At 39.6% G+C, this 24,855-nt stretch overlaps 1 protein-coding gene across 4 annotated transcripts in view; it reads left to right on the top strand.

The window, feature by feature from the left end:
• The window catches only part of tpk1 (thiamin pyrophosphokinase 1), a 63,015-nt gene that overhangs the window by 5,545 nt on the left and 32,615 nt on the right, over positions 1-24,855 (top strand). For all 4 annotated transcript variants that reach the window (XM_062441112.1, XM_062441116.1, XM_062441113.1 and 1 more), the window contains exons 3-5: positions 3,311-3,385; positions 13,027-13,096; positions 22,496-22,568. In XM_062441112.1, coding sequence (XP_062297096.1) covers positions 3,311-3,385; positions 13,027-13,096; positions 22,496-22,568 — 218 coding nt within the window. The remainder of the gene's footprint in view (positions 1-3,310; positions 3,386-13,026; positions 13,097-22,495; positions 22,569-24,855) is intronic.

Genomic DNA, 24,855 nt, shown 5'->3' with positions numbered 1-24,855 from the left:
TCCTGATGATATCATTTTGTTGATAAATCTGTCACTTGGTATCACAGGTGAGAGATGAAGACGCATTTAAGATTCCCTGAATCATACATTTCAATTTCTTTCCCAAACGTACAGTATATTGAACACTTTTTCCCATATTAAATAGGTTTAGACTATATTTCTATTGGTAATATCTTGCAGGAAATGCTTATCTAGACTCTCTGTAGATAATATAAAAACAGCCCCTGGATGTCTGCATTTTAAAATCCCCAGTGTGCACAGTTAGCCTTTTAAAATGTAACTATTTTAATTATAAATGCATAATCCTGGAGTGTCTTATGTGATATGTGCTTGGATCTTTGCATGTGTGTGTGTGTGTGTGTGTGTGTGTACACATATGTGTGTGTTTGTAGTATTCATGTTGTCTGGAACTTTTAAAATAATTCCAAGGTGAGGTTTCTCCGTGTGTGTGTGCGTGTGCGTATGGAGGGTTGGGGAGGTGAGTGTTTGCACGACAAAGGGTTATCTGAAAAGTCATGGCTGGTTGAGTTTGTCTTTTGTTCTCAGTACACCTCCAGCCAATTAAGAGACAAGACTGACAAATCTGCTCCTCCTCTTTCTCTCCCTCTCCTCATGTCCTCCTTTCTTTTCTTCCTATTTTGTACTCCTCTTCATCTGCTCTTCCTCCTCCTTTTGCCATACTCTTCTGGGGTTGACTTGCGAATTTGAAATGACCTTCCAGCGATGTGAACTTTTTAACATCAAGCCCACTGCTGCACCAAAGTCACAAACACACAGGACATTTTTACTGTACCCTTTCTCAGCCAAGCCAAAATGCACTCTTTACTCTTGAGGGTAGAAATAAAAAAGAAAACTCCAAAAGAGGTGTGTTCTTTTTTAAGGACACACACACACAATGAGAATTTCATGAAACCTAAAGTATATTCTTTGTCTTTCTTCTACACTGTTGCTGCTGCTAGCCTTCCACTGCATTCATGATGTACCAGTAAAGGTGTACTGGGAAAGATACAAGCTTTTCATTAGATATGCTATGTCATGCTGTTCCAAAACTGGGACCCAGTGGGGATGAATTTGCATAAATATAGTTTAGGAGAGAGGGGAGAGGGCATTGTAATCATGAAGTGTTGCTTAAGCTTGCATGTGGCATTTTTGCTTTGCAGCAAAAAGCAACAAATTTAAAAATGTATGAGAAATCATTCATAGGGGCAGACATGAGAGGGAAAGATAAATGAGCAAGCAATGAAATGGCTAAGTGTAAAGGCAAAGGGAAGAGAGGTTATGCTTTAGTCTTTGGTCCATTAAGGCTTTTCTTGCTGCTCTGTTTTTACTTTGTCATTGAATGTAGAATTTCCTATTATTTCTTTTCTCCTCTCCTGCAGATAGAAAAATGACAATTCAAAAGTATTAGTCAGGGGATCTGCATTAGCAGCAGAGCAAAAGAAAAACTAAAAGCAAGATGGATGGGGGGTAGGGGGAGAGAAATAGATTTGTGAAATGATGCACCCTGAGACAGAGACTTTGACAATGAATCATGGAGGTTCACTGACAGGAAAGAAATAAGCTATAGGATGATTTTTTCTTTTTTTTTGCTCTTGTTTTTAAAGGGCTTTCCTCTGTTGTCATGTAGTCACAGATGGCGTGTCACCAAGGTCAAGATATTCAAATGAGTATCACTGAGATGTGTGTGATATTTCCCTTTTATACAGATATTGGGAACATAAACAATAATTGTATCCCCCAGTCAAGCACAGTGAAGTACTCTACTTGGAATGAAATTGTTGCATCTCTTGGATACACATCTATGCTATGGTTAGGTTTTGTTATTTTCTGAATTTGCAAACAATTCCAATCATGACATGTTTGAAATGGTTTCTGTTTTTAGTCCTCTCTCATATTTTCATGTCTTGGCACCCACGGCATGTTGAGGCAGAGCATAGCGACTTTGTTTCGCGTTCCTCACCGACCTCACGATTTATTTATTATTTTCACCTCTTAAGTCAGCCACTCAAGATATGGCAAAGACACCTTGCTAGACAAAGGAGATTCGATGATCACTTACACCAATCCTGAATTTCTCCACTGGGATTCCCTGCTCACTCAAAATACTGAGGACTCACAGGCTTCGGGTTGAGCGAGAAGAGCTGCGGTGCTGGTGGGGCTAAGGCTGAGTTTCAACCACCTCTCACTTCCCAGCATTCTGCTAGCCAGTGTACAATCCCTGGATAACAAGTTGCACAAGTTGAAAGCAAGAATCACCTTCCAGCAAGAAACGAGGGATTGTAACATAATTTGCCTTCCAGAGACTTGGTTGTTGGAAGAGATAGAGAAGAAAGAGGGAAAAAAAGGCAGGCAGCGCCTCTTTCACCTCAGGTGGCTTAAAAAGTTTGGAATGGGTCTCAAGACCCTACAGGCCTTCTACAGAGGCGCAACCTGACGGGATGCATCGCTGCCTGGTATGAGAACTGCATTGCCCTCAACCTCAAAGCACTGCAGAGGGTAGTGCAGACAGCCCAGATCACCGGTGGATGTGAGCTTCCATCCAGGATATTCCCAACGGACATGAAGTGTCAGTAAAGCCTGTAGCATTATTAAAAAGCCCAGCCACCCCAAACCTGGACTGTTTCAGCTGCTGGCGTCTGGCAAGTGGTACAGCAGCCTCAAGGCCTAGACCGGCAGGCTCCAGGACAGTTTTTTTCCACAGAGCAACCAGGCATATGAATAATGGACACCAATGGCCTTTTGCCTGTCCGTCTGTGAAACATATACACACACACACACACACACACACACACACACACACACAAACATGCAAATAAGTTCATACACATATGCACATTTATTAAGGCAGAATCCCCCCACCAAAAAAACAAAAACAAACACATGCAGCACTTCACACTATACATTATTTATATTATTATTGTTTTGTATTTTTAATAGTATTTTACTGCTGTTTCTATTGTTATTTCATTGCTGTTGTTGTTGCAATGTAAAGGAGCCAAAACCTTAATTTTATTCTCTTATACTTGGGATGTAACAATGAAAAGAATCTTGAATCCTGAATCTTGTCTTTGTGTGTAGCATGATAATGACCTCATTATCATGGCTTTGTTTTTATTTTGCTCTTTATTTAGCACATTCAGTATCACTAAGAAACAGCCTTCGATCCGTTTTTTAAAAGTCTTTTTTGAACATACAAATGGCGTTGTATTGTGTTTTTGTTCTTTTGCCATGATGCTCGATCGTATTTCTGTGTCTTTGTCTGATTGTTTATGATTCACACAATTTTTTTTCCTTCTGTCGTCATATGCAGGCACACAGAGGATCTGTCTGATCATTCTGAACCAGCCTTTGGATAAGGGCTACCTCCACATTCTCTGGAGTAAAGGTAGATATCGCACCTATTACCAACACGTATCAAACAACCCGCTTCAAATCACTTAGATCCCATCTGCAACAGTTTGCTCTGAGCATGTTTCCCCTGTTGTTTTTGTCTAACTGTGCTCTCTAGCCTTTGTAGCTTCCACTGTGCAAAATCTTAATTGCTGCCACGTCACTGAAGATGCCCCCTCCCTGCCCTCTGCCCACATTTCCTTTGAGATGTGTTTTAATGAAGTTAAAGATGACATCTTTTTTTTGGTGGAAAATAATTTCCCTTTTTGCATGGATAACTTTTTTTTATTACTCCTGTGGCTGCATGACCTGATTATATTGAAAACAAAGATAATTTTATACAACCCATTGCATCCACAGTTTGAATATGCAGTATAATTTTGTAGCCCTGAGACACTCACTTTTTTGCATTGTGGTTTAATGGAATAATGATTTCTGAGTCTGGAATTGGTGTTGAAGTTCTGGCACAGGCAACAACAACTAAACATCTGTGATGCGCACATGCCACAGAGAATTGTAAAATGACACTAAAAGTCAAAATAAAAAGAAAGAGCCTGGTTCAATATCCAGGATCATTTCACTTTACATATGAGTCCAATTTTGAACTTTAATGTACTTAACTAAAAAGGCACTCTTTTCTATTGAGAGCAATTGTAAGGTCCGCAGGTAGTAATGATGGCAATCTCTGCACATTCATCATAGATAATTGGTTGGCCGATATTATGAACACAGGCAGTGGCAGAAAGTGTCCACTCCCCTCAGCTGTGGAGTGACAGGGTAGATATAAACAAAGTCACTGGACCTTAGAGCCTCTGCATTCAATGTGGACATTTCAGTCATAACAAATTCACCCTTAGCGCTGACTCTGAGATGTTGCCCACAACTGTGAGGCCTCTTGTGGTCTTTCATCAATGAGGCAAAGTGGTGTGGAAAGTCAAGGCTAAGGAAACAATAAAGTACAGTCCTGCACTGCAAGCACATTTGAGTCTCATTGTTGCACAATCCTTGCTTAATCATGGGAATTTTTCTGTGACCAATTGCAAAGTACAAGCAGGAGAGAGGCCGTGCATTCATAATCAAACATTCAGTCCAACACAGTACAAGCTCACCGGATGGTTCCATTGTAGCAGTTTTAGAATAACAGTCATGTCCAAGGGTGTTTTGATGATTATTGTTGAAGATGGGAAGAACTGTGCTCAGTCACTTTCATATCAGCAACCTGCTGGTTACTACGCTGCTGGCAATTTATGAACCAAGGAAGTCTCCTACCTTCCAGCCACTATTTTACTGTTTGCATTGTGGGAAATTTCAAAAATACATTTGGGGGGCATTTACAGATAAAAAAAGAAGTAATTCATGCATAAAGTTGTTGCTTATAATAAAATGAGATTAAAATGCATACAGTAATCCACTTGTCTAACCACAACCACCTCAGTAGACACTGTCCTGTTTGTAATAATTATCTACATCTTATAACTAAAATAATAGCCATACAATGCAGACTTTTATTTTTATTCATGAAGAGCCTTTTGTATAAACAACTAGATGGCATTATAAGAATGATCATGAGATCATGATAATGTTTAATGGGCTTGATCTAGTTAGATTTACCAAAAGTTGTGGTTAGAGGGATACTGTCATATTATGTCCCTTATAAGTCCAAACCAGTCTAGCTTCAATGATTTCATCATTGTAGGTCTAGCTGCACTGCATGCCTGAGCCTCAGGTGTTTCACAAAATTGCAGATTAGTAGCTACAAGTACTGTCAAAAGAGTCAAAATGAGTGTAATATTCCTTCTTTAATGACGCAGTTATGGAAATAACTTAAGTTTAATTTTTTAGCATGCTTTCAGTTACCCCCAAATTTAGCCCTGCTGGCATTTTAAGCATGGATGTAATAACATTATAGACTCTCTATCCAGCACTGCATCATTGGTTAGTAGAATAAAAAAATATGAAATATGTTTTAGATTTGGGACTAAAAGATGACTTAACTTAGTGCATTAAGCTCATTCACTTCAGTCAATGGCAGTGATCTCATCACTCCACCAGTCGACAAGACCCAGTAGGCTGTAGGTTGTAACATTAACATTATCTAGCTAACTTGCTGACTGCAATGTTAGTTAACGCACCAGAGCAAAGACATTTTAAAGTCTCTAATGTTAGCATTAATGCTAGTTACCAAACTAGCAAATCAATGGAGCTTACCTGTTTGGTGAAAATGGGATGAATACTTAATTAACCTGCTTCCTTTAACGAAGTCATGATTATCTTTTAGCTGTCCAAGGCTATGTTTGGCTTGGTGAGCCCTGCATGTCATACAAAGGGGGAGAATCCTCCTTATTACCTCTTCAACAACAAGCCAGTCTATTTTCCATTTTGCAGTTGTAGAAGCGGCAACTTTCTTTACCGTATTATTTGCTGGGGGTGGCGATGGTAACGACCCAAGACTTAGGTTGCTTTCTTCGGTAACAGTTGTATCTTTTTTAATGAGGTACCGGTCCATCGTAGCAGCCAACTTCACTGCAGGTACAGGATTGCATGACTTCTGCAAGGTATCGTAACAGCAGCATAGTGTGAACAACAGCGCTGTATGAGTGTGTGTGTTAGAGACAAAAATGGAAATCAAATGAATTGATTGAAAATCAAATGATGGCTTAATTCTAGGGTTAGGAAATTGGCCTAAAATGGAAATCATAAAATTACTTTATTCGCCCCCTGATCTTTATTTATAGGGGCATTCTGAGATTTCTTGGGGCATTTTTGCCCATGCCTCCCATTAGTTTCCGACACTGGTTGTGGGTAAAGCTTTATTAGAGAATGTAAAAATGTGATTTGCACTTTGCTTCATTAATACTCCAAGGCTGTTTATTAGAGTAAAAAACAAATAAGAAAATAGACAGAAAAACATTCACAAAAGGCTCATTGTTAAAAGAGGAAAAATAGATTTTTGAAAAGAAGTAGAGCTCCAGGCTCCCTGAGGTGTCACTTGTAAGATGTGTTGATGCATAGAAGTTGTGCCACATGCCTGTGATGTGTTAAATATGCAAATCTGACTTTGAGCCTCTAAACCCGACAGTGTCATCTCAACCTGTATCCTACAACTTAGTTTTTCTTTTAAATCTGGTGAATGGATCAGACACATGCAGAAAGGAATAACTCAAACCAATTGGTGCTACATTTGTTAATCATGCAGTTGTTTTATCAAGGACAGAGTGGTAAGACGAGGCCTGGATCACTGACTCTAAACAGTATTCATGCAAAGACCATGAAACAACAACACACACACAAAACAAATCAATTGGCACACTAATATATTAAAATGTAATGGACACACTTATGCAATCATGGAAGAAGGTTAGTAAACAAATTAACTTTGAAGAGAAAACTGTGATTAAAACCAAAACAGATTGAATTTTAATGAACACAGCTTTTGATATTCTTATCAACTTAGCAAAAACCCAAGAGCCACCTGAACTACACCAGAGGTCATCTGGAAAATGTTTGACACTGGAGAAAGCAATTTCCCCATCTGATTTCACATCGAAGATTGTATGCTACCTCAAGATAAAGATTCTTTGGGTAGTCTATCAAGGGAGAAGCATAAAAAATATACAATTTAAGAAAAGACAACATACAAAACAATCATGTAAATGTGTTAAATGCACTGGTAATGGCTTAATTGTTACGCTGTACATCCAGAATAAAGGCAAAGGCTTGTTTTCTAAGGATCTGTACAACAATACTAAACGTCACAAATTTGCTAAATGTCATTTTGCAGGGCGAACAATATCTAAAATGAAGACCATTTTTCAATATGCAGCTTAGATTTTCTGTTCACTACCAGCATGGGAACATATTAGACTTGTAATAACTTCTTTACGCCCGGTTGATTGTAAGTGACCCTCAATAGAGTTTGCAGATTGCCATTTTTAGCTTAATATCCTTATTTAAAAGTCAGAGCAATGACCAGACCAGCTGATGGTGGAAATAAATATCCCATGAATTTATTGTGGTATTGCATCTATTTTAGCTGGTTGTGTTCACCCATTTTTTTTTTATCACTTTCACATACAATATTTTCCATTAATTCAGGCAAAACATTACAAGGCAAGCATTGCATCAAATCATCAAACCAACCAACTGCACCATTTGGGGACCGCTGCAAGATAGATGGACATATCAGATGTATTTTGACAGAATGATGCAGTTTGATAGTGTGATATGGGAGGTTTGGGCATTTGCTCTGGCTCAGATAAGGCTACTTTTCAAAAAAAGTTTCAGAGAGCTTTTGGATGGTTTCTGAAGTGCCACAAGCAATGCTGTGGTGTTGATGTCAGAAATTGGGAACCTTTTTCTTGATCAGCCTTGCTCTTGGCAGCAGTGCACATGGGACTTGAAGAAGTTTTTGACAGGATGATGGTGGTGCGGGACTGGCAGATCTCTCACAGTTTGATGGTAAACACGCTTGTAGCAAGTTTATCGTTCCTCACTTGATATGCCATGTATTTTTAATGTTGTTTATTGGATAAGCAGATGTCAGTGTGCGCATGAGCGTGTCTGAGTGTGTGTCACCCTCCAGATGGTTGCTCACCTGGAGGAATCCTAGCCAGATCTCCACCCTTACACAGACACGCACACACACACACACATAAACATAGCACTCTCAGGTCCTCTGATGTGAAACCCCTGGGCCCCCTCATCACCCCTGGGGGAGGTAGAGCAGCAGGGAGCTAAGGAGTGACGGAGAGTGGAAGAGCGCATTGCTGATCAAAGGGAAACTCATTTACAGGTGCTGAGTGTGATGTTGTGAAGTGAGAACAAGCTGCTTATGTCACTCACAAACCCTCTCCCTCATCTGGTCCAATAGTCACCCACTTGTTCATCTAGTCAGTCTCCCACTCACTCCTTCACTTAGTCAATCAGTCACACTCATTTACTTACTTACAGATCCTTTACTCACCGTGTAACAACACAAACAAGCAAATCAATAAAGTAATCAGTGAAGGTGACTCTCTCTACAAGACAAAAATGGGCCCGTGTTTACAACGAGTGCCTCATTTCATCATTTGCTGATGTGGAGCAGCTTGCTGAATTGTAGTTTGTGAGCCCCACCCCATAAGCCAGTCAAGTATCAGCTTGCAATCAAGCAAGCCATACTGTGTGTGCACAAACACACAATCTGCACTTAACGCAAATGTGTCGGATGGAGTAAATAGTAGTGGGCAGAATTCGAAGAGAAAAGCTGTTTGTAGGGATTGATAGATGGATAGAGAGGTAAAGAAAGTTGGACAATTCCTAGCAGTGTCAATGCTGGGGAAAAAGAGAAAAACTGGTGAAATTGTGCCACCTAGAATAACAGAGAAGGATAGAGTGGAAGAATAAAGAGTAACAGTTTGGGACTAGAGAGAAAAGAAAATAAGCAGTTTGTGCAGGAAATCAATCAAATTCGAGCAAAGGTGTGGAGAGCAGGGTGGATCTGGAGACAGGATGACAGATGGAGGGGGGAGGGGTGGACTGATAGATGAAGGGAGCGCGTCAAGGCATCATAATAAGGATAATAATCTTTTCACCGCTCTCTGTGACCGTTTGCCCTCTCCTGTACTGCACTAAAGCCCCAACCTGACAGGTATTAATCCTCCCCACTCACCTCATCAATAAAGGCCTGCTATAGAATATCCCACACAGCAGCGGATGTGTGCGTGTTTCTGCATGAATGTGTGCACGCACATTTTCTGCGTCAAACAGCATCGTAGATGATTAAAGAGCACTGAAATGACAGTCTCAGTACTGTGTGTGGAAGTGCATTATCTATACAGCGGTGTGAGTGACAGGAGGTGTTGGTTGTGAAGCCTGCAGGGAGGGATTATGATGGCTAGTTTATTTACAAGGTCATCTCTCACCGCCTCTGCTGTCCCCCCGCACAGCTCACATCATATCGCCCTCAGGATTCATAATACATCTACACGTGTGTCTGTGATTTTCTGTTCAGCTTGTTTGTTACACCCAAATGCTCCAAGGAGACGGGAGAAGACCAAAGAGTTTGGTTAGACTGTTGCGTTCACAATGGTGAACTTAAAACAAACAACAGTTCATCGTTTTCAGTGGGATAGTGACAGTAATTGTGTCTTCACCGCCTGTGGATGGAGTGCAGATGGGGAGATAATCTTTCTCGAGTTCAGTGTACCCACTTTTGCTGTTTACTGTGATGAAGACAAATTGGATGTTGAAAGAAAAGACAAATGCCCTCCCACAGTTATTTGTGAAAGTTTCTCTTACAGCGAAGACAGAGTTTTGAATAAGCGTGACCCGTTTGAAGTCATAAGAAAACCGTCATGAGCGTCAACTTTAAAACAATGAGAAAGGCACAAGCTTGACAACGACGTGCAGAACATTAAACAAAAAAAACTTGCTGGGAAATACAAAGCAGGGAAAATAGCGCTATGGAGCAATGTTTTTATGAGTGGGTCCCTTTTTTGTTTGTATGTGTATCAATACACAGTAAAATGTCTTAGAAGTAAGGGCGAGCATTCCTATGGAAGGACAGTGTTCATTTTAAATGATGTTTTGACCTATCAAGAGGCAAGTGGGTATTAGGCTGTACTGTCATGAATCTACTGTGCCCCCATGACAGGCCACATCATTCTCTATCCCTGACTGAATTAAGCTGCTCTTCAATCCTGCTCTTACTCAAGCAAAGAACACAAACTTGGCAGCTTAACCTGGCTTTATACTGTATCTGCATTGTCGCTGCTTAAATTCACCCCAACTTTACTGGGTGGATACAAGTCAAAAAAATATGGTCAGTAAATGTATAAAATGGTAAGATGCCGGTAGATCATTATTTTTGGTATTACAGGTGTTATTATTTTGGTACCTAAGAGATCCACTTTGTAGAAACACATTAAACCATTGAGATTTACTGTAGCTCTCCTTGTGTGTGTATTAATATAGCATGCCTGCAAACAAAGCTGAACAAATGATTGACAGAAGTAACAGTTCTAGAGCCCTAAGTCTGAAAATTATTCATTGCGTGTTTGTGTATGTTTTGATGTGTGTGTTTGTTTGTGCAGATACTTATGCACAGATAATGACTGATAGCTTTACAGTCTGTCAACACCAGGCTAAAAGAAGACTTTCTCTGTTCTTAAAGTTGTCATTTGAAAAAGTTTCTTCGCTTTTGCACTCCGTCAGAGATAATGAGTTATTTACATTGCAAACATTTCTTAACGCGGAACATCAACAGCAGGTTGTCTGGGTTATTATTATTCCCGTCAGTGCAAATGTGTCTGTATTATTTCACTTTTTAAGTGCGCAAGGTGAGGAAATAGTCTAATTAACTGCATGCAGGACTCTTTATCTTTAGAATTTACAGTATGTAGGTCTGACTCTATACTGCTACATGCTAAACATATTTATGTCTCAGTGGTAATAATGTGTTAAGAGTTTCAGCTCTACATTGTTGTTACAGTTCACTCCCCCGAGAACAGAGGTGTAACCTTAGATATTTAATTATTATCTACTTTGTGTGCAAATCTGTTAATAAATACATTTGGTGAGGCTAAATCTTTATTTTTGCAGTTATTGTGTATTTGTGTGTTCTGAAGGCAACTAGCGCTACAACTAATGATTATTTTCATTATTGATTCATCTGCAGATAATTTTTCTCAATTAATCTCTTGGTCTATAAAATAGTAAAAAACTGTGAAAAATACCCATCACAATTTCCTGCAGCCCAAGGACATGTTATCGAATTACTTTTTTTGTCCACCAAAGAAACCCAAAGATACTTAATGCACTACAATGTTCAGAAAAGAATAAGCAGGATATAATCTCATTTAAAAAGCTGAAAACATAAAACTACCATTTTTGCTTGAATACAGACATAAATAATTAATTGATCTTAAAAATAGTTGCATATTTATGTTCTTTTGATCTTCTGTTGATTGGCTTATCGTTGAAGCTCTGAAACCAACCCACGGTCCTGTCCTGTACAGTACAAGGACCATGTCCACCGAGTATGTACAGAAGCGCCAAACAAATTTAAATTCATTTCAGGATGAAAACACACTTACTACTTGAAGTAAGCTGTCTCACATCACTTGCCGGGACTTGTACGAGCGCATGTGTCGATGACATAACCCAGTGCACATGTATAAGTTATAAGCAGTTGTGACTTGAGCTAATTCTTCACTCAAGAATATCCTGCTGTTACCTTTTTTTTTTTTGCAACCAAACAAATGACATGCGCATAGATATGTGCAGACGCGGGAATGGGTTTGGGGATTGGACACAGTTGGAGAAAGAAATCCGATGAGGCAGAAAACTCGTGTACCAGGATTGCCCGTCTCTTTGGTGCAGCTTTAGTTCCTTTTAAACTAGGTGCAAGTGGAAAACCACAGCTGATTCTTTGAAGTCCCCCCTTCCCCGTGCACCATAACATCCCCAAACAGAAAGGGGCTCTTAAAAAAACAGGCTGCCTGTTCAATTTGAATAGAATAGAGGCCATCAAAGAGCATACATTTGCAAATAGTTTGCATCTGATTTAGAAGAACTTGCATAGTATTTTTGTCTGTTTTTTAAAATCAGAAAAGATAAGTGCTCTTTCATTCACTTTGCCTTTTTAGGGTCATATTAACATAATACTTGTCTGTTTAGTGTTTTTTTATGTTTTCTGTTGCAGAGAGGTGGGCTCTTTAGAACTAATTTAGACCTTATTCAAACTTATTTTGGCACAGAACTACAGTTATTTGAGAGAAACCTTTGGCTTTTGTGTAGTCCAAACTAGTGCTGTTTTTGAATCACGTACTGATTCTATGAATTTGTTCTTGTGCACTCTTAACATCTGATGTATAAAGCTGCAGCATAATAGAATCTGCCCTTGAACATTCATCTTTGTGTATCAGCGTATTACATTACCTTTTATTACTGTACACAGCACATCTAAACAATTCCTAAGTGTCTCATAAAATAAACCAATGCAGAACCTTGTTTTCCAGAACCAAGCCAGCAAGATAAAGAAGACACCTTTTGAAGTGAAATGGCACCACATGATAAAGCACACAATGTATTTATCAGGATTAACACTGGAAGGATGTGTGAAATGGCTCTTACGAACAGCACATCTCTCTGTATTAGACCCTATCTGACAGCGAGTTCTTTGAAAAATCCTTTTTGTAACTTGCACTCATAAATGGCAGGTCACACTGCTTAATTCCTTGCTTCATAAAGTATGTCATATCCAATGGCTGGTATTATTAGCATGTGGCATTCCTGTTTGTACCCCACTCCTGTGGAACTAATCATAAGTGGTGTTTCATGTCTACAGTGAGGCTTTCTGAATGTTATGGGTTTTTAAGGAAAATCATGTTAGTGAAGTGTGTCGAGAAAATTAAATATTTATGCTACCAGTTGGACCAGGCTAAGGTGGTGCATATAGATGGGAACATATAATTTTCATATCCAGAAGTGCACCTGCTTTAAATCTACCTTTGCATTAAAACTTACACACGGTGACACTGTACCCCATTAAACACAGTTTGAACTGGGCAGTATGTAACAGCAATATTTAAAAGTAATTGCTCTGTCTTTTCATCTTTCTCATGTCTGTCTCTCTTTATCTCTGTGTCTTTGCAGCTCTCTTGAGGGCATGTGCTGATGGAGCTGCCAATCACCTTTACAACATCACTGCTGGAGATAGAGACAGGTGAGTCTGTCTTGCACATTTGTATTTGTTAATTTGTGTTTTAATATCTATGAGGTTTGTGTGCATATGTTATAATCATACAAAGAGAGTATATGGAGAAGTGCTTACTGTTTATTTAAAAGCATTCTTGTTTTTTTTCTGATTATGCATTCAGCAACCCTGTGTTTGGTTGTGTGCTAGTGTGTGTCCCAGGTAACAAAATGCACCCTGTTTATTTTTTGTGTTTGTTTCTAACAAAAAAAAAAGACAAAAAAACATGATGGCACCGGGGCTGTTAAGGGCACATTCTGCAACCACATTTTTGACTGTGTTTTGTTTGGGTGTGGCTAATGGAGGACTGATGTCAGGAGAGAGATGGATCTGGGGTTCGATGGGTCCCTGAAGTGTTGAGGCTCTCACATTAACACCCCGAAGTGTGAACATGTGTATTTTTGTCTGGTTGTGAATGTGATGTGTGTATGTTCTTGGACTTCTATGTTTTTGACAACAATTTTGAGCTGTAGACATCTGAGGTGAGGACATTTTTCAAAGTGACATCATTTAGGCACATTCACACTTCTTTGTTGGGCAATTTTAATTTAGTCCTTGAGATTAGGGCTTAAGTTTGAATGAGTTCTGTAATGTTTTATCGAATGATTTATAATGTTATGAATCTGTATGGTTCATTAGTGAGGTTTTACAGATCTCTCAACCACAGCAAAGTCAAGGCTCAGTGTTTTCTTGCCCATTCCCAGGTAGCACAATACATATAACTTATAAGTATCAGTATTGGTGTACAGCACCAGTCAACACTTTCTCTTTCAAGTCAATGGGCAGTAGTGTCCAAACTTATGGCTGGTGCTGTACATGTCAGCTGGTAAGTGAAAAAAAAGAAGCATTTCAGAAGAAACAAGATGCATACAGTTTAGAGACAGTACACTGTCAAATATGAGCCTCAAAAAGCAAGTTTGTAATTGACCACAGTGGGAATTATGAAAAGCTTATCTCAAAATACAAAATTTAAAAAAAGGAAAATGCTTTATTTTAGTTTGGTATGATAAATTGTTTGGAGGATAGTCTGTCTCTGCCAGTCAAGATCTTAAACTGAAAGACATCACATGACTCTGCTGAGGACTTTATCACAGATTGACACAGTAGTGTAAATGCGTAATGGTGCCATATATGACATTCAGATGTCAACATAAACAGCTATCTGCTATGTGACAGTGAAGTAATGGTGATCTGAGCAGAGAATGAATTCACTCTCCTTGTGTGTGTGTGTTTGATAGCCGGTTCAGCCACGCATGTATGTGCATGTGTTAGAGCATGTGAGTCCCTCCATGTCCTACCTGATGCTGTTTTCGACATGACATCTGGGTCACAAATGTTCCCATAGTACATTAAAATATGATTCTACAAACATTTGAGGTGAGAAATAGGCAATGCGCTAACACAATGCTAGTTTGATCAGGTTTTTGTCTGAGATGAGGGAATGAATGATGTCATTGTAATGCCCTCACCAGAACAGTTGGACAAACTTGTACATGCTTGTGTTTTTCTTTCTCACAAACTTGTACACATATTGTACTGTCACTGTATTTTCAAAACAAAGCAAGACATGTATCTCTGTCTCAGAGTATGAGTTCGAGGATGTTAGGCCTGCTTGCAGTGGCATCGCTCATACTTCTGTCTGTTTGTGTGACAGTGGAGATTCATCTTCTGACCCTCCAGTCCAAGCTTTGTCAGCAGCCTACACAGTGGAGCTGACAGCCAGACCTCCCTTATTACCCGGCCGCTCTCAACCCAAACAGCTTCTGTCCCAAAAAGTTATACATTACAGATAGATGGTGGGAGGGTGAAGAGAGAAAGAGGAAGAGGAGGAAGGGGTACGAGAAAAAATGTTTATGGGTGGGGATGTGTAGATCAATCACCAGCAAGTTAAGATGTATTTAACCCAACATTACCATAACTAATGAGCTACAGAGAGCAAGAGGAGGAGAGGAAAGGAGAGGGAGATACAAGCAATCAATCAAAGCCAAGTTTTATGAGATTTTAACAGTGATGGCAACAGCACCATTCCCGTGTGTCCCACATAATCAGATAGAGGGAAGTATGGAGGATGCATAAGAAGAAAAAAACACAAAAAAAACTAGCTAAAAAGACAAACAGATATAAATATATACAAATATTTTGAAACCAAGATAAATATGTAATTCTGTAGATAGCTGAGCAGACTGTACAAGTATGCGTTTCTGTGTGTGTATTTTTTCAGTTTCTCTGTATGTGTGTGGCTGTACCTCTTTGGGCTTTTATTTTGCACTCAAACTGTGTACAATTGACATCATTGGGGCAGTTTTCTCCCTGCCCAGATGTCAGAATTACAAAAGTTAAGTTCATAACATCAAAAGTTGAGCATTTTGTATGTTGGATACATGCAGAGCAGTGCCTGCTAAGAGGTCCCACATCTACACTGAAGCTAACACATAAAAAGACTCACGCAAAGGATCGGTCCCCAAAACTCCATCAAGTAATGCTGAGAAATTGTGCTACCTCACTGCGGGGGAGCATGTTGGCTTTTTAAATGGGAAGCCAGCATAAGTGCTCTGTGTGGTGTCATCACTATGACCACATTCACTACAGCTGTGCTGGTGAAGATTAAGTTATGTCAGATTTGTTGAGAGAACCAGAGCATTTGCCTGAAGGGAGACTGGGTGGCATTTTGAAGGGTGAACCAAAATTGGAATTTATAGCGTCAGAGTTAGTTAAAGTTTTCTTTGAAATGTAAATGATGGCAAGCCTTTCTAAGAAAGAGATGGCCTTAATGTATGAGGTGACATTAGTGTGTATGTGTGTGCTCTTTAGTCTGCTGTGAGTTTGTGTTTCCATTGGAAAATAGTGAGAATAATAAAGTTTCCGGTCAGCCTCCGGACTCTTTTGCTCTGCCACAAGAACAGAGTGGGTGGACTGCCTCCAACTGTTTAAAGAAAGGTGCCATGTAATTTTCTGTCAAAACAGCCTTAATGGTAGTCATTAAGGTTGAAGAGAGGCGGGCCCGTCAGGCGAAAGCTTTTTCCTTCTCATGAGGAGTCAAGTGACAATTATTCCACTTCACTGTATGGGATGCTAGAAAACAAGCAGTATGTATTTGTATTTTCACACAAGGTCCAGAAAATTGTATCCATATAAACTGTCTCTCACAGTTTATGTAGAAATGACTTGCCAAGTGGAGGAAATGGGTTAGTTACTCACAACATGCATTACAGATTTTTATTAGCAGTTTTTCCTTTTATGGTCTCATCCCTGTGGACATTCATTCTTGTTCCTACCGTCACTATTAACAGATGTTTTTTTTTTTTTAACTTCAGTATATTCAGAGTATTTTGCTCTTTGATTGTACACTGCACACCTCACATGTGCACTTGGTCACTCTCTTCAAGCAGGTGTTCAGTTCTTAGAAATCCGGGTCACTCACCTTGTTGTTCTTTTCCTAGTATTGAGCCTCATCTGGTCTTATTATTTACTTGTATGTAATTGCAAGAAATTGTTTTAGGCTTAACAACAAGACTACTGATCAACACAATATAAAGCCTTTGCCTCTTAATAATGCATTGGCTAAATAATATTATATACCCATAATAAAACTGTTTTCATGGGGTCTCAGGTGTGCAGAGCTGACACCCCTTGGCTCCCCTGTAAATCAAACCCTGCATGTATCTGCTCCCTTTCTAATTGAAAATTGCATTTGGTCTAATTTGAGCGCCTAATCAAATCTCCAGAGAAGATAAAAAGTCAAGAGATGAATGAAAAACGAGGGGAGCAAGGCTGAATGTGGGAGGGGGTAATTGTATAGAAGCAGAGTTTATATAATTTGCAGCTTTGTGTGTGTGTGTGTGTGTGTGTGTGTGCGCGCGCGTGCGCGCGCGTGTGTGTGTGTGTGTGCGTGTGTGTGCTTGTGTGTGTGTGCGTGCGTGCGCGTGCGTGCGCGTGCGTGTGCGTGCGTGTGCGTGTGTTTGTAGAGTTATAGGAAGATGCAGATGTATGCATGTGCCAGTTTTTGACAAAGCTTGTGTGTATGTGGAAGAGCATGGTTGTGTCGGCATACGATTGTGTATGCATTTTGGTTTGTAGATGATAATGCTGTCAGCCTCAATAAATGAAGATGTCAAGAGCCAGAGTACTCTATATTATAAAATTTAGTAGCAAAGAGATATCTCTGACACACTCTCTATTTGTCATTTCCACATTTTCCCTATTCTGTTCATATCTCACGCTTTTTAATATTTATGCTCACTAAAGCTTGGTATTGATACTTGATAACTTTAAGGTACCAAGCAAAATAACCCAGTACCAAGCAGTATCGAAACTTCTCCAATCAAACAACATTGCATGATTATTATATATTTTGATTAAGTCAGTGTCTGTTGGGGTTGGGACCCTATGATAGTGTGACTGAGGAGATTGGCAAAGGTTTGTAAGGCTGATAAATTGATATTAGTTTCAAATGTTTTTTTTAAAAGACCTTCAGTCTGTTTCAAATATATTGCAATCATTATATGATACCTTTGAGGCTCCCTTTAAATATAATGTAATACAATTCGCACATCTTTGGAACTGTGTAATTGCTGGGGTATCAAGAATTGTGCATCCTAAAGATGGAGTCACAGGCCAGCAATTAAGAGGATTACATTGCATATTAAACCGAGCGGGGGGTTTGAGAGACTCATGGACCAGCTGATGACTGGTAAGTTACGGCTTCTTCCTCCTAATTGCTTTTGGTGTAGTTGGAAATTTGCTTTTCATTTTTTCATTTCAAACTCTTCACAAATCCATTCCACTGACTGATTTTACAACAGACCTTATGAGTTGTGTTGTGGTGAGTGAGTATATTCTTTGTTTACTTTGTCATGTTACTGCATTAGGTCTCTTTAATTAGGAGTAACCTATTAAGCTGCTTTTTCTAATTTTATTTTATTTTTCATTATTATATCATCTTTAGTCAAGAAGATCATATTCACACTAGTCCAGTTATTCTCACACTACACTTGCTATGCTGTAACGCCTAGATTGTGCTTAACGTCAGCATGTTAGCATTGTCATTGTGAGTATGTTAGCATGCTCATGTTAGCATAAACACTGCTGTGCCTACGCATAGCCTCACAAGTAAACTCTTAGACAAGGTTTTTGAATATTGTATTAGAATTGCAGCAATTAAGGTTAATTAAAATTACAATTATGTTTCATTCCCTCCCTCCCTCTCCTACACCTACCTAGCCCTAAGAGTAATATTGAGAGTTAATAACATTTGTATGTGTGTGTTTTGGGAGTAAGGGCTGTGTGGAATTATGACTGACTATTTATGACTAATCTGAAACTAATTATGACTGTCTGGTTATTGGCTTTGCTGCCTACAGTAATTTAACTGATTAGGTTTGGGATTAGAAACTAGATCACACACATCAACAAAATGTAGGTAAAGACATATACCCATACATGACATGACAATCATACATCCAACCATGTGCAAACAGGTGTTTTGTTTTTTTTCCCTTCAAATTATTTCAATACAGATGAAAAAAAGCTTGTTGAAGACACATCAGCATGCAAGTAAGTTCACTCTCATGTACTTTGAGGTCTTGCTTATTAGAATCTTAGTTGCAGTGGGATAATAAAATCTCCTTTAGCCCTGAGTGGTTGTTTTTCATGCCCACGTTTCAATTTTGCGTTATTATGAAACAAGAAAATCAATCAAAACCAGACAGAAATACAAATCTACAAACAAACAACAAACTCATTTAAAAATGATTGTTTTCTAAAATGTTACGTACATGATTTAAAACAATAGTACACGACAGGATGTGCTTCACTGTCATTCTTAATAAAATATAAAAAACAAAATGTTTTCATATTGTGGGGCAAATTGTGAAAAAAATGAATTCATAAATAAGAATTGCTAGTGTCATCTCCGTTTCCATAGAAATACATGGGGTATGATTAATACCTGGAGAACAATCAGTCACATCAGTAGACTATGTAATGAAATTACTCCAGCAAGTAGGCCGAAAGTACTGACCTAGCAATAGAGACAAGTCCTAGTCCCTGTTGAGTCAGCTAGCCAACTTGAGTTGATGCCTTCTAGAGATCATGGGATTTCCCAAACTGAATAAATACCACTCTCACAAACACAAAACTGCCTTGCTTGCTCAATACTGTTGTAACTAACATAGAAGCTAGCAGTGCTGTGCCAATGACTCAACGGCACAGCTGATGGAGGACACTAGAGTGGGAGCTGAGTTTTACCTCTGATCCCCACAAAACAAAACAAAACCAAAACAAAGATCCCAGCAAACAACTCAGTATATAAAATAAGCCCAGCAGAAATGTTGGGCCATCATGTTTAATTATGTATCATCAAACACTGCTGTTGTGGCTGAAAATGATAACAACAAGTTTGCAGAATTTACATATCTCCACAATTCAAACCAACCACTGGTTGTCCACCTTGAAGTGTTGCTGTCTGACCAATCAGATTGCTTGGTTGGAACTAAGTGTTGTTTAATAAGATTTGGTTAGCTTTAGTAAACTAAGACTACTGGGTTAGGTTTAGGGAAATATTGTGGTCCTATGTAAAAGGTACCAACAGTGACTATATGTAAGAGACAGGAGGCAAACTGTGGCCTCTTTTGCCAAATCAGACAACAACCCAACATTACCATGCCGGCCCACATCTGCCTTGTGCTTCTTTGAGTGGACAGTTGTCATTCACATGACCACAAGTGATATAATTTAAACAAGTGATGTTGTTTTTCTGATGAGGACAGTCTCCTACAAGTGATTTTATTTGCCACGTGTGTGTGTGTGTGTGTGTGTGTGTGTGTGTGTGTGTGTGTGTGTGTGTGTGTGTGTCTCTGCAGCTGATGTAGCTGATGTCAATGTTCATACAAGTCAGAGAGCCGAACGTGTCAAAGTGCTTCACTTTGGCTTGTTTACGTGTATGGATGGTTAACAATGTCATCCAAAATAATTCCTCCACCCCTCCACTGGCTCTCCTCCTCTGATTGGGAGATGGAAGGGATGAGAGGAGTAATCAGAGCTGTATCTGCTCAAGTGATGAAAAGATGAGAAAAGCGAGAAGGGTGTTCGTCTTGCCGTGATTTAGAAGATGTTAAAAAACATGAAAGAGCGAGAGAACATAAACAAAACAACAGTTTGTCGTAATTAAGTGGTCATATGGAAGGACGATACCTTGCTAAGCTTGATGGAAAAATAGACAAAAATAGAGATGAAGTAGGTAAGAAAATATATGGAAGGGATTGTTCCTAATGAAGTGGTTAGATGGAAGGACGTTGCCTTAATTGCGTAGAAAAGTAAGTATTGCAGAGCAGATATGAGACAAGATTGGGGGGAGGATGTAAAGGAGAAGGCAGCATGTGAAGGAGAAGTGTGGGTGGCGGGAACATGGAGAGGAGAAAAAAAGCAGGCAAAAAGGATGAACAGGCAGGCTGATAGACAAACACATACGCACACATAGACACACATGCACAAAAACACAGGCAAAGGTCGCACTGCCATCCCCGCCACCCAGCACTCAGACAAACTGGCAGTAAAATGCTCTATTTCCCATCCAAATTAAAGTGTCAGTTAATATTAATGTGGAAGTGAAGACTGTCAGACACACAAACAGCATTTACCCTCGCGCACACAGACACAAATGCAGAATTTAGAATCTCGCCTGGTCAATTACTATCAGCCGACGGAGTCATGCACACAGGTCACAAAGGGATGTGTGTGTGTGCGTGTAAAGCTCTGATAAGGCCCAATGTCACGTCTCATCCCATCTGTCACATGAAGGTTATTTCTGAATGGAGATGTGTCCTGTGGCTTCCCATATTAAAAGAAGTGAGCAGAGTGCATGTGCTTGTGTGTACATACATGCGGTTTGTGCATATTGTGTGTGTGTGTGTGTGTGTGTGTACATGTGCTCAGTGGCAAAAAAAAGTTTTTACCCAAGCCATATTGCTTTTTTTTAATCCAGTTTAGGCGGGGTGGTGCTCAATTGTCTTTGTCTTTATGTGTGTATATGTGTGCGTGTATGTATGAAGCAGCAGATTGCATACAATTGCTGTTCTGTTTGCTTTGCCGTATCTTGTTGGTGTAAATGGGAATTCTGAGGAGGGAGGGAGGGAATAATCCTTCTGTATCTCTTTCTTCAACCGACCGGAACATCGCTCTCGCCTCTCGCTGTGGAGCACACAAACACATGCACGCACACAAACAAACACACCACCCAACCAACCGTGAAATCGTAATGTCAGACCTGTTAATGCCTCTAGATAGCAGCAACCGCATCCCTGCGTGGTCTTACTCCTTACACATAAACACGTACGCACAAACACACACACTCACACTCACACAAATGTAATAAAGAGGTTGGTAGATTTTGGCTGTTTTTGCTGATATCTGCAACAGACCTTGTTAATTCTTACACCATGGGAATGCAGGTTGCCTCAAAACACTTTATTATTTGAGTGAATGAAATGCGCTGTGAAATGTGTTTTCAGAATGCAAAGCCTATACTCCCAAACCTCCCGCCCAGTTTAATTTTCAGAGTTGTAATCCTCTTTATTGCATGTATTAACATGGTATTTCTGACAGATTTATGTAGTAAACTAATCATTCTATGTATTACTTCCATTTATAATGAATGTTTCTGTTTTCAGGGAGGGAAATCTGAGTTATGTTAGTTAAAAACCTTGCAAAAGTAAGGCTGGGCAAATTCATTTTTGTGCTAATAAATAGCATTTTCATTTTTGATACAAGCATAGCTGAGTAGCAAAGTAAGAATTGACAGTAACAGTTCAGGTTCATTTGCATCTCCTGACTCCAAAATTACTGTTACTGCTATTAAGATCAAATCATGGTGTATACTTCAGGCTCATTACTTTTCAGCTTTTACTGAAATCATTGTCTCTTAATAATTTCAATCATGGCAAAGTTTAACTTTTGTTATCTCTACTGTGTTTTTTGAGTTTGAGTTTTCAGATGTATGCAACTATTAGAGCATAAACATGAATTTTTGTTTGTGTATGCTGCTATGCACGGTTTGTGTGTGTGTGCTTTCACATCAATCTATGTATCTCTGCAGTCAGCTGTGTGTGTGTGTGCATGTATGTTTGCGTGTGAGAGAGGGCCAGGCTCAGTGCCACAGAGAATCACCCTGTCAGTCTCGGTGTCTCTTCGTCTTCCCCCGGCGCCATCACTCCTCTCCCTCGCTGCACAGATCAAAGAGTTGACACATGTCCCGATGTCCTCCCTCTCCTCTTCTCTTCTGTCTCTGCCTCACATTTTCTGTCTCCCTGTCTTTCTTGCAATCTTAACCCTCTCCCTCTGTCACTCACCCTCTCTTACTATCCTTCCATCCAGTTTTCTCCCCGACTATATCAGTGGGGATTTTGATTCCATTACTGCCGAGGTCAAAGCGTTCTATGCAGACAAGGTGAGTGGAAACAAAACTTGCACACACTCTCAGACCTACACGTGCACGCACACACACAAACACACACATAAATAAATGTACCTTCTCTTAATGGATCAGTGTGTAGCATTTAGTGGCATCTAGCAGGGAGGCTGTAGATTACAGGAAGAGGACCCATTCCCTCTGTAGATATAGAGAGCTCATTCTAAGGTTACGAAAAGTCATAGACTATTATTTTTGGGTGATTATATATATACAGTATGTATGAAAATATACATATGAATATTATCTTCCATTTCTGCCAATAGATCCCCCTAAATCTTACATACTGGTCCTTTAAGGCTCAAAATAACATTGTTGCCAGTACAATGATGCTGCACGGTGTTACAACAAAGGAAACAAGTGAGGTGAAATAAGTTATGAATAAATACACACAAAGTACATCTTTCATCTCTGAATTATTTCTGGAACATTCACAGTTAATGAATGGACTAATAAAAGAAAAACAGTGAAATCTGAGTATATTATAGACACGTTCTCCCAAAATGACCCCTCACACTGTCATTCATCAAACTAAACCCTAAGCAACTCAACATGAGATCTCAGCTTGACTTTGAGAAAACATCTTGCTTTCTGAGCATGAGTAGTGTGTCAGGTTTACAGAGCTGAGATCAAGCTGCCTGAGTGGATAAGTGACTATCAAAAGTTGACTGGGGTTAATGCTCGAGACTCTACAGGAGCTCCACCTGCAGTGACAAGAAGATGCAGACTGAATCATCAAAATGGTAACAAGTGTGTTGTCTGACATGGCTTCAACTGTCAGTGCACTCAAGATGGATTTAGATCCAATCACCACAGAGTACTTCTGAAGAAAGTCACTGTGTTTTGCAGGTACAGTTTATATATTTTCTGTTCACCCAGAGTCAGGAAACATGCTGCTAAAAGCCTAAACCTAATTCACAACTCTGCATGTCACATTAACCAAATTAAACGTAGAAATTTAAATGGTGGAGTTTGTTTTGAAGGCTGACACGGCCTGGCAGGAGGTTCTCCATCTCCCTTAAACACAGCTACAGATCAATGCAACCGTTGGATGTTGTATGTTGTATGCACTGGGTCATGAGATGACTGCCCAGAAGGAAAAAACTTATCATAAAGAAAAGATATATTATCATGCAGACCTTTTTCTAATCTTGTGCTTCTTTGTGCTCTTTGATTGGTTGACTCAAACAATGAATCTTTGATGAGGCATTTCAGGAAGATATTGCTCCATGTTCAGGGTTACATCCGTCTGATGAAAGACGGTTCCACATGGGGCGAACAAACCAATCACAAGACTCTGCTGAAATCATTTACGTGTTCATGGGTTATTTGATAACTAACAAGCAGTACAAGCTCTTACAAAAAAGCTCCCTTTTTTAAAAAGAGAACTGGAAAGATACAGAAATAAGGGAGCTCTTCTGGTGGTATGTGCCCAGGCTTACCCCATTTTCTTCTACTTCTTCTTCTCTTGATTTTTATGATTGTTGCATTACCGTTGTCTGCTGGACTGTCCCATACCTCATCTATTTTGGCATTGCCATGGCATGTGTGAATAGGCGTAAGATGGAAATGATCCTGAATGTAACCGCAGGTGTGAATAGTGAAAATCAGTAGCCGTGCCTCAAAGATTATCCCAGTAATTTACTGGGAATTATGTGTGAAAGAGGCTTAAATTATATTTAAACACTGTGCTGCTCCAGAGTCTTCTGATGACATCATACACTTGGCTCCCTGTGTGCCTTGTTGTGCAAGGGAATTGTCCTTGTAGACTTAGGCTAAAGTATCCAAGGTCATGAAAATAAAATGCTAATTCTTCTGTGAAACACACTTTGTGTGGTTTATAACGAGCAAAATGTCAAACCAGAACACTTGAGGAAAGGTGGGGCTATGTTCAATAAATAATAAATAAAGGGTAAGGTGGCACATACGCGCGCACACACACACTTTACAGAAAAAGAAATGCTGATTCTTTGAGATCTACAGTATATGTTGTACCACTCTGTGTGTTACTGTGATCAGACTGTGCTTACAGTTTGAAATGCAGATCCAATACTTCACCAGCGATGCAACCTTCAACACACACACACACTTCCACACAGATATAAGGGATGCCTTTAGCTGTGACACTTTCCTTTTTCCTTTCACCCCCCCCCCCCCCCCCCCTTCTGTGTAGCTGTCTGTAATATTAGTCCTGTTTCAGCAGGTTGCCTTTAAGAATGAGCAATACCTTTTTCCATGAGAGAGAACAGAGTGTTATGGTAATGCT

This window comes from Scomber scombrus, chromosome 20 (genome assembly GCF_963691925.1).
Source record: "Scomber scombrus chromosome 20, fScoSco1.1, whole genome shotgun sequence".
NCBI classification, from domain to species: Eukaryota; Metazoa; Chordata; class Actinopteri; order Scombriformes; family Scombridae; genus Scomber; species Scomber scombrus.
Note: the sequence above shows the minus strand (reverse complement) of the source record. Positions and strands in the feature narration are given on the sequence as shown.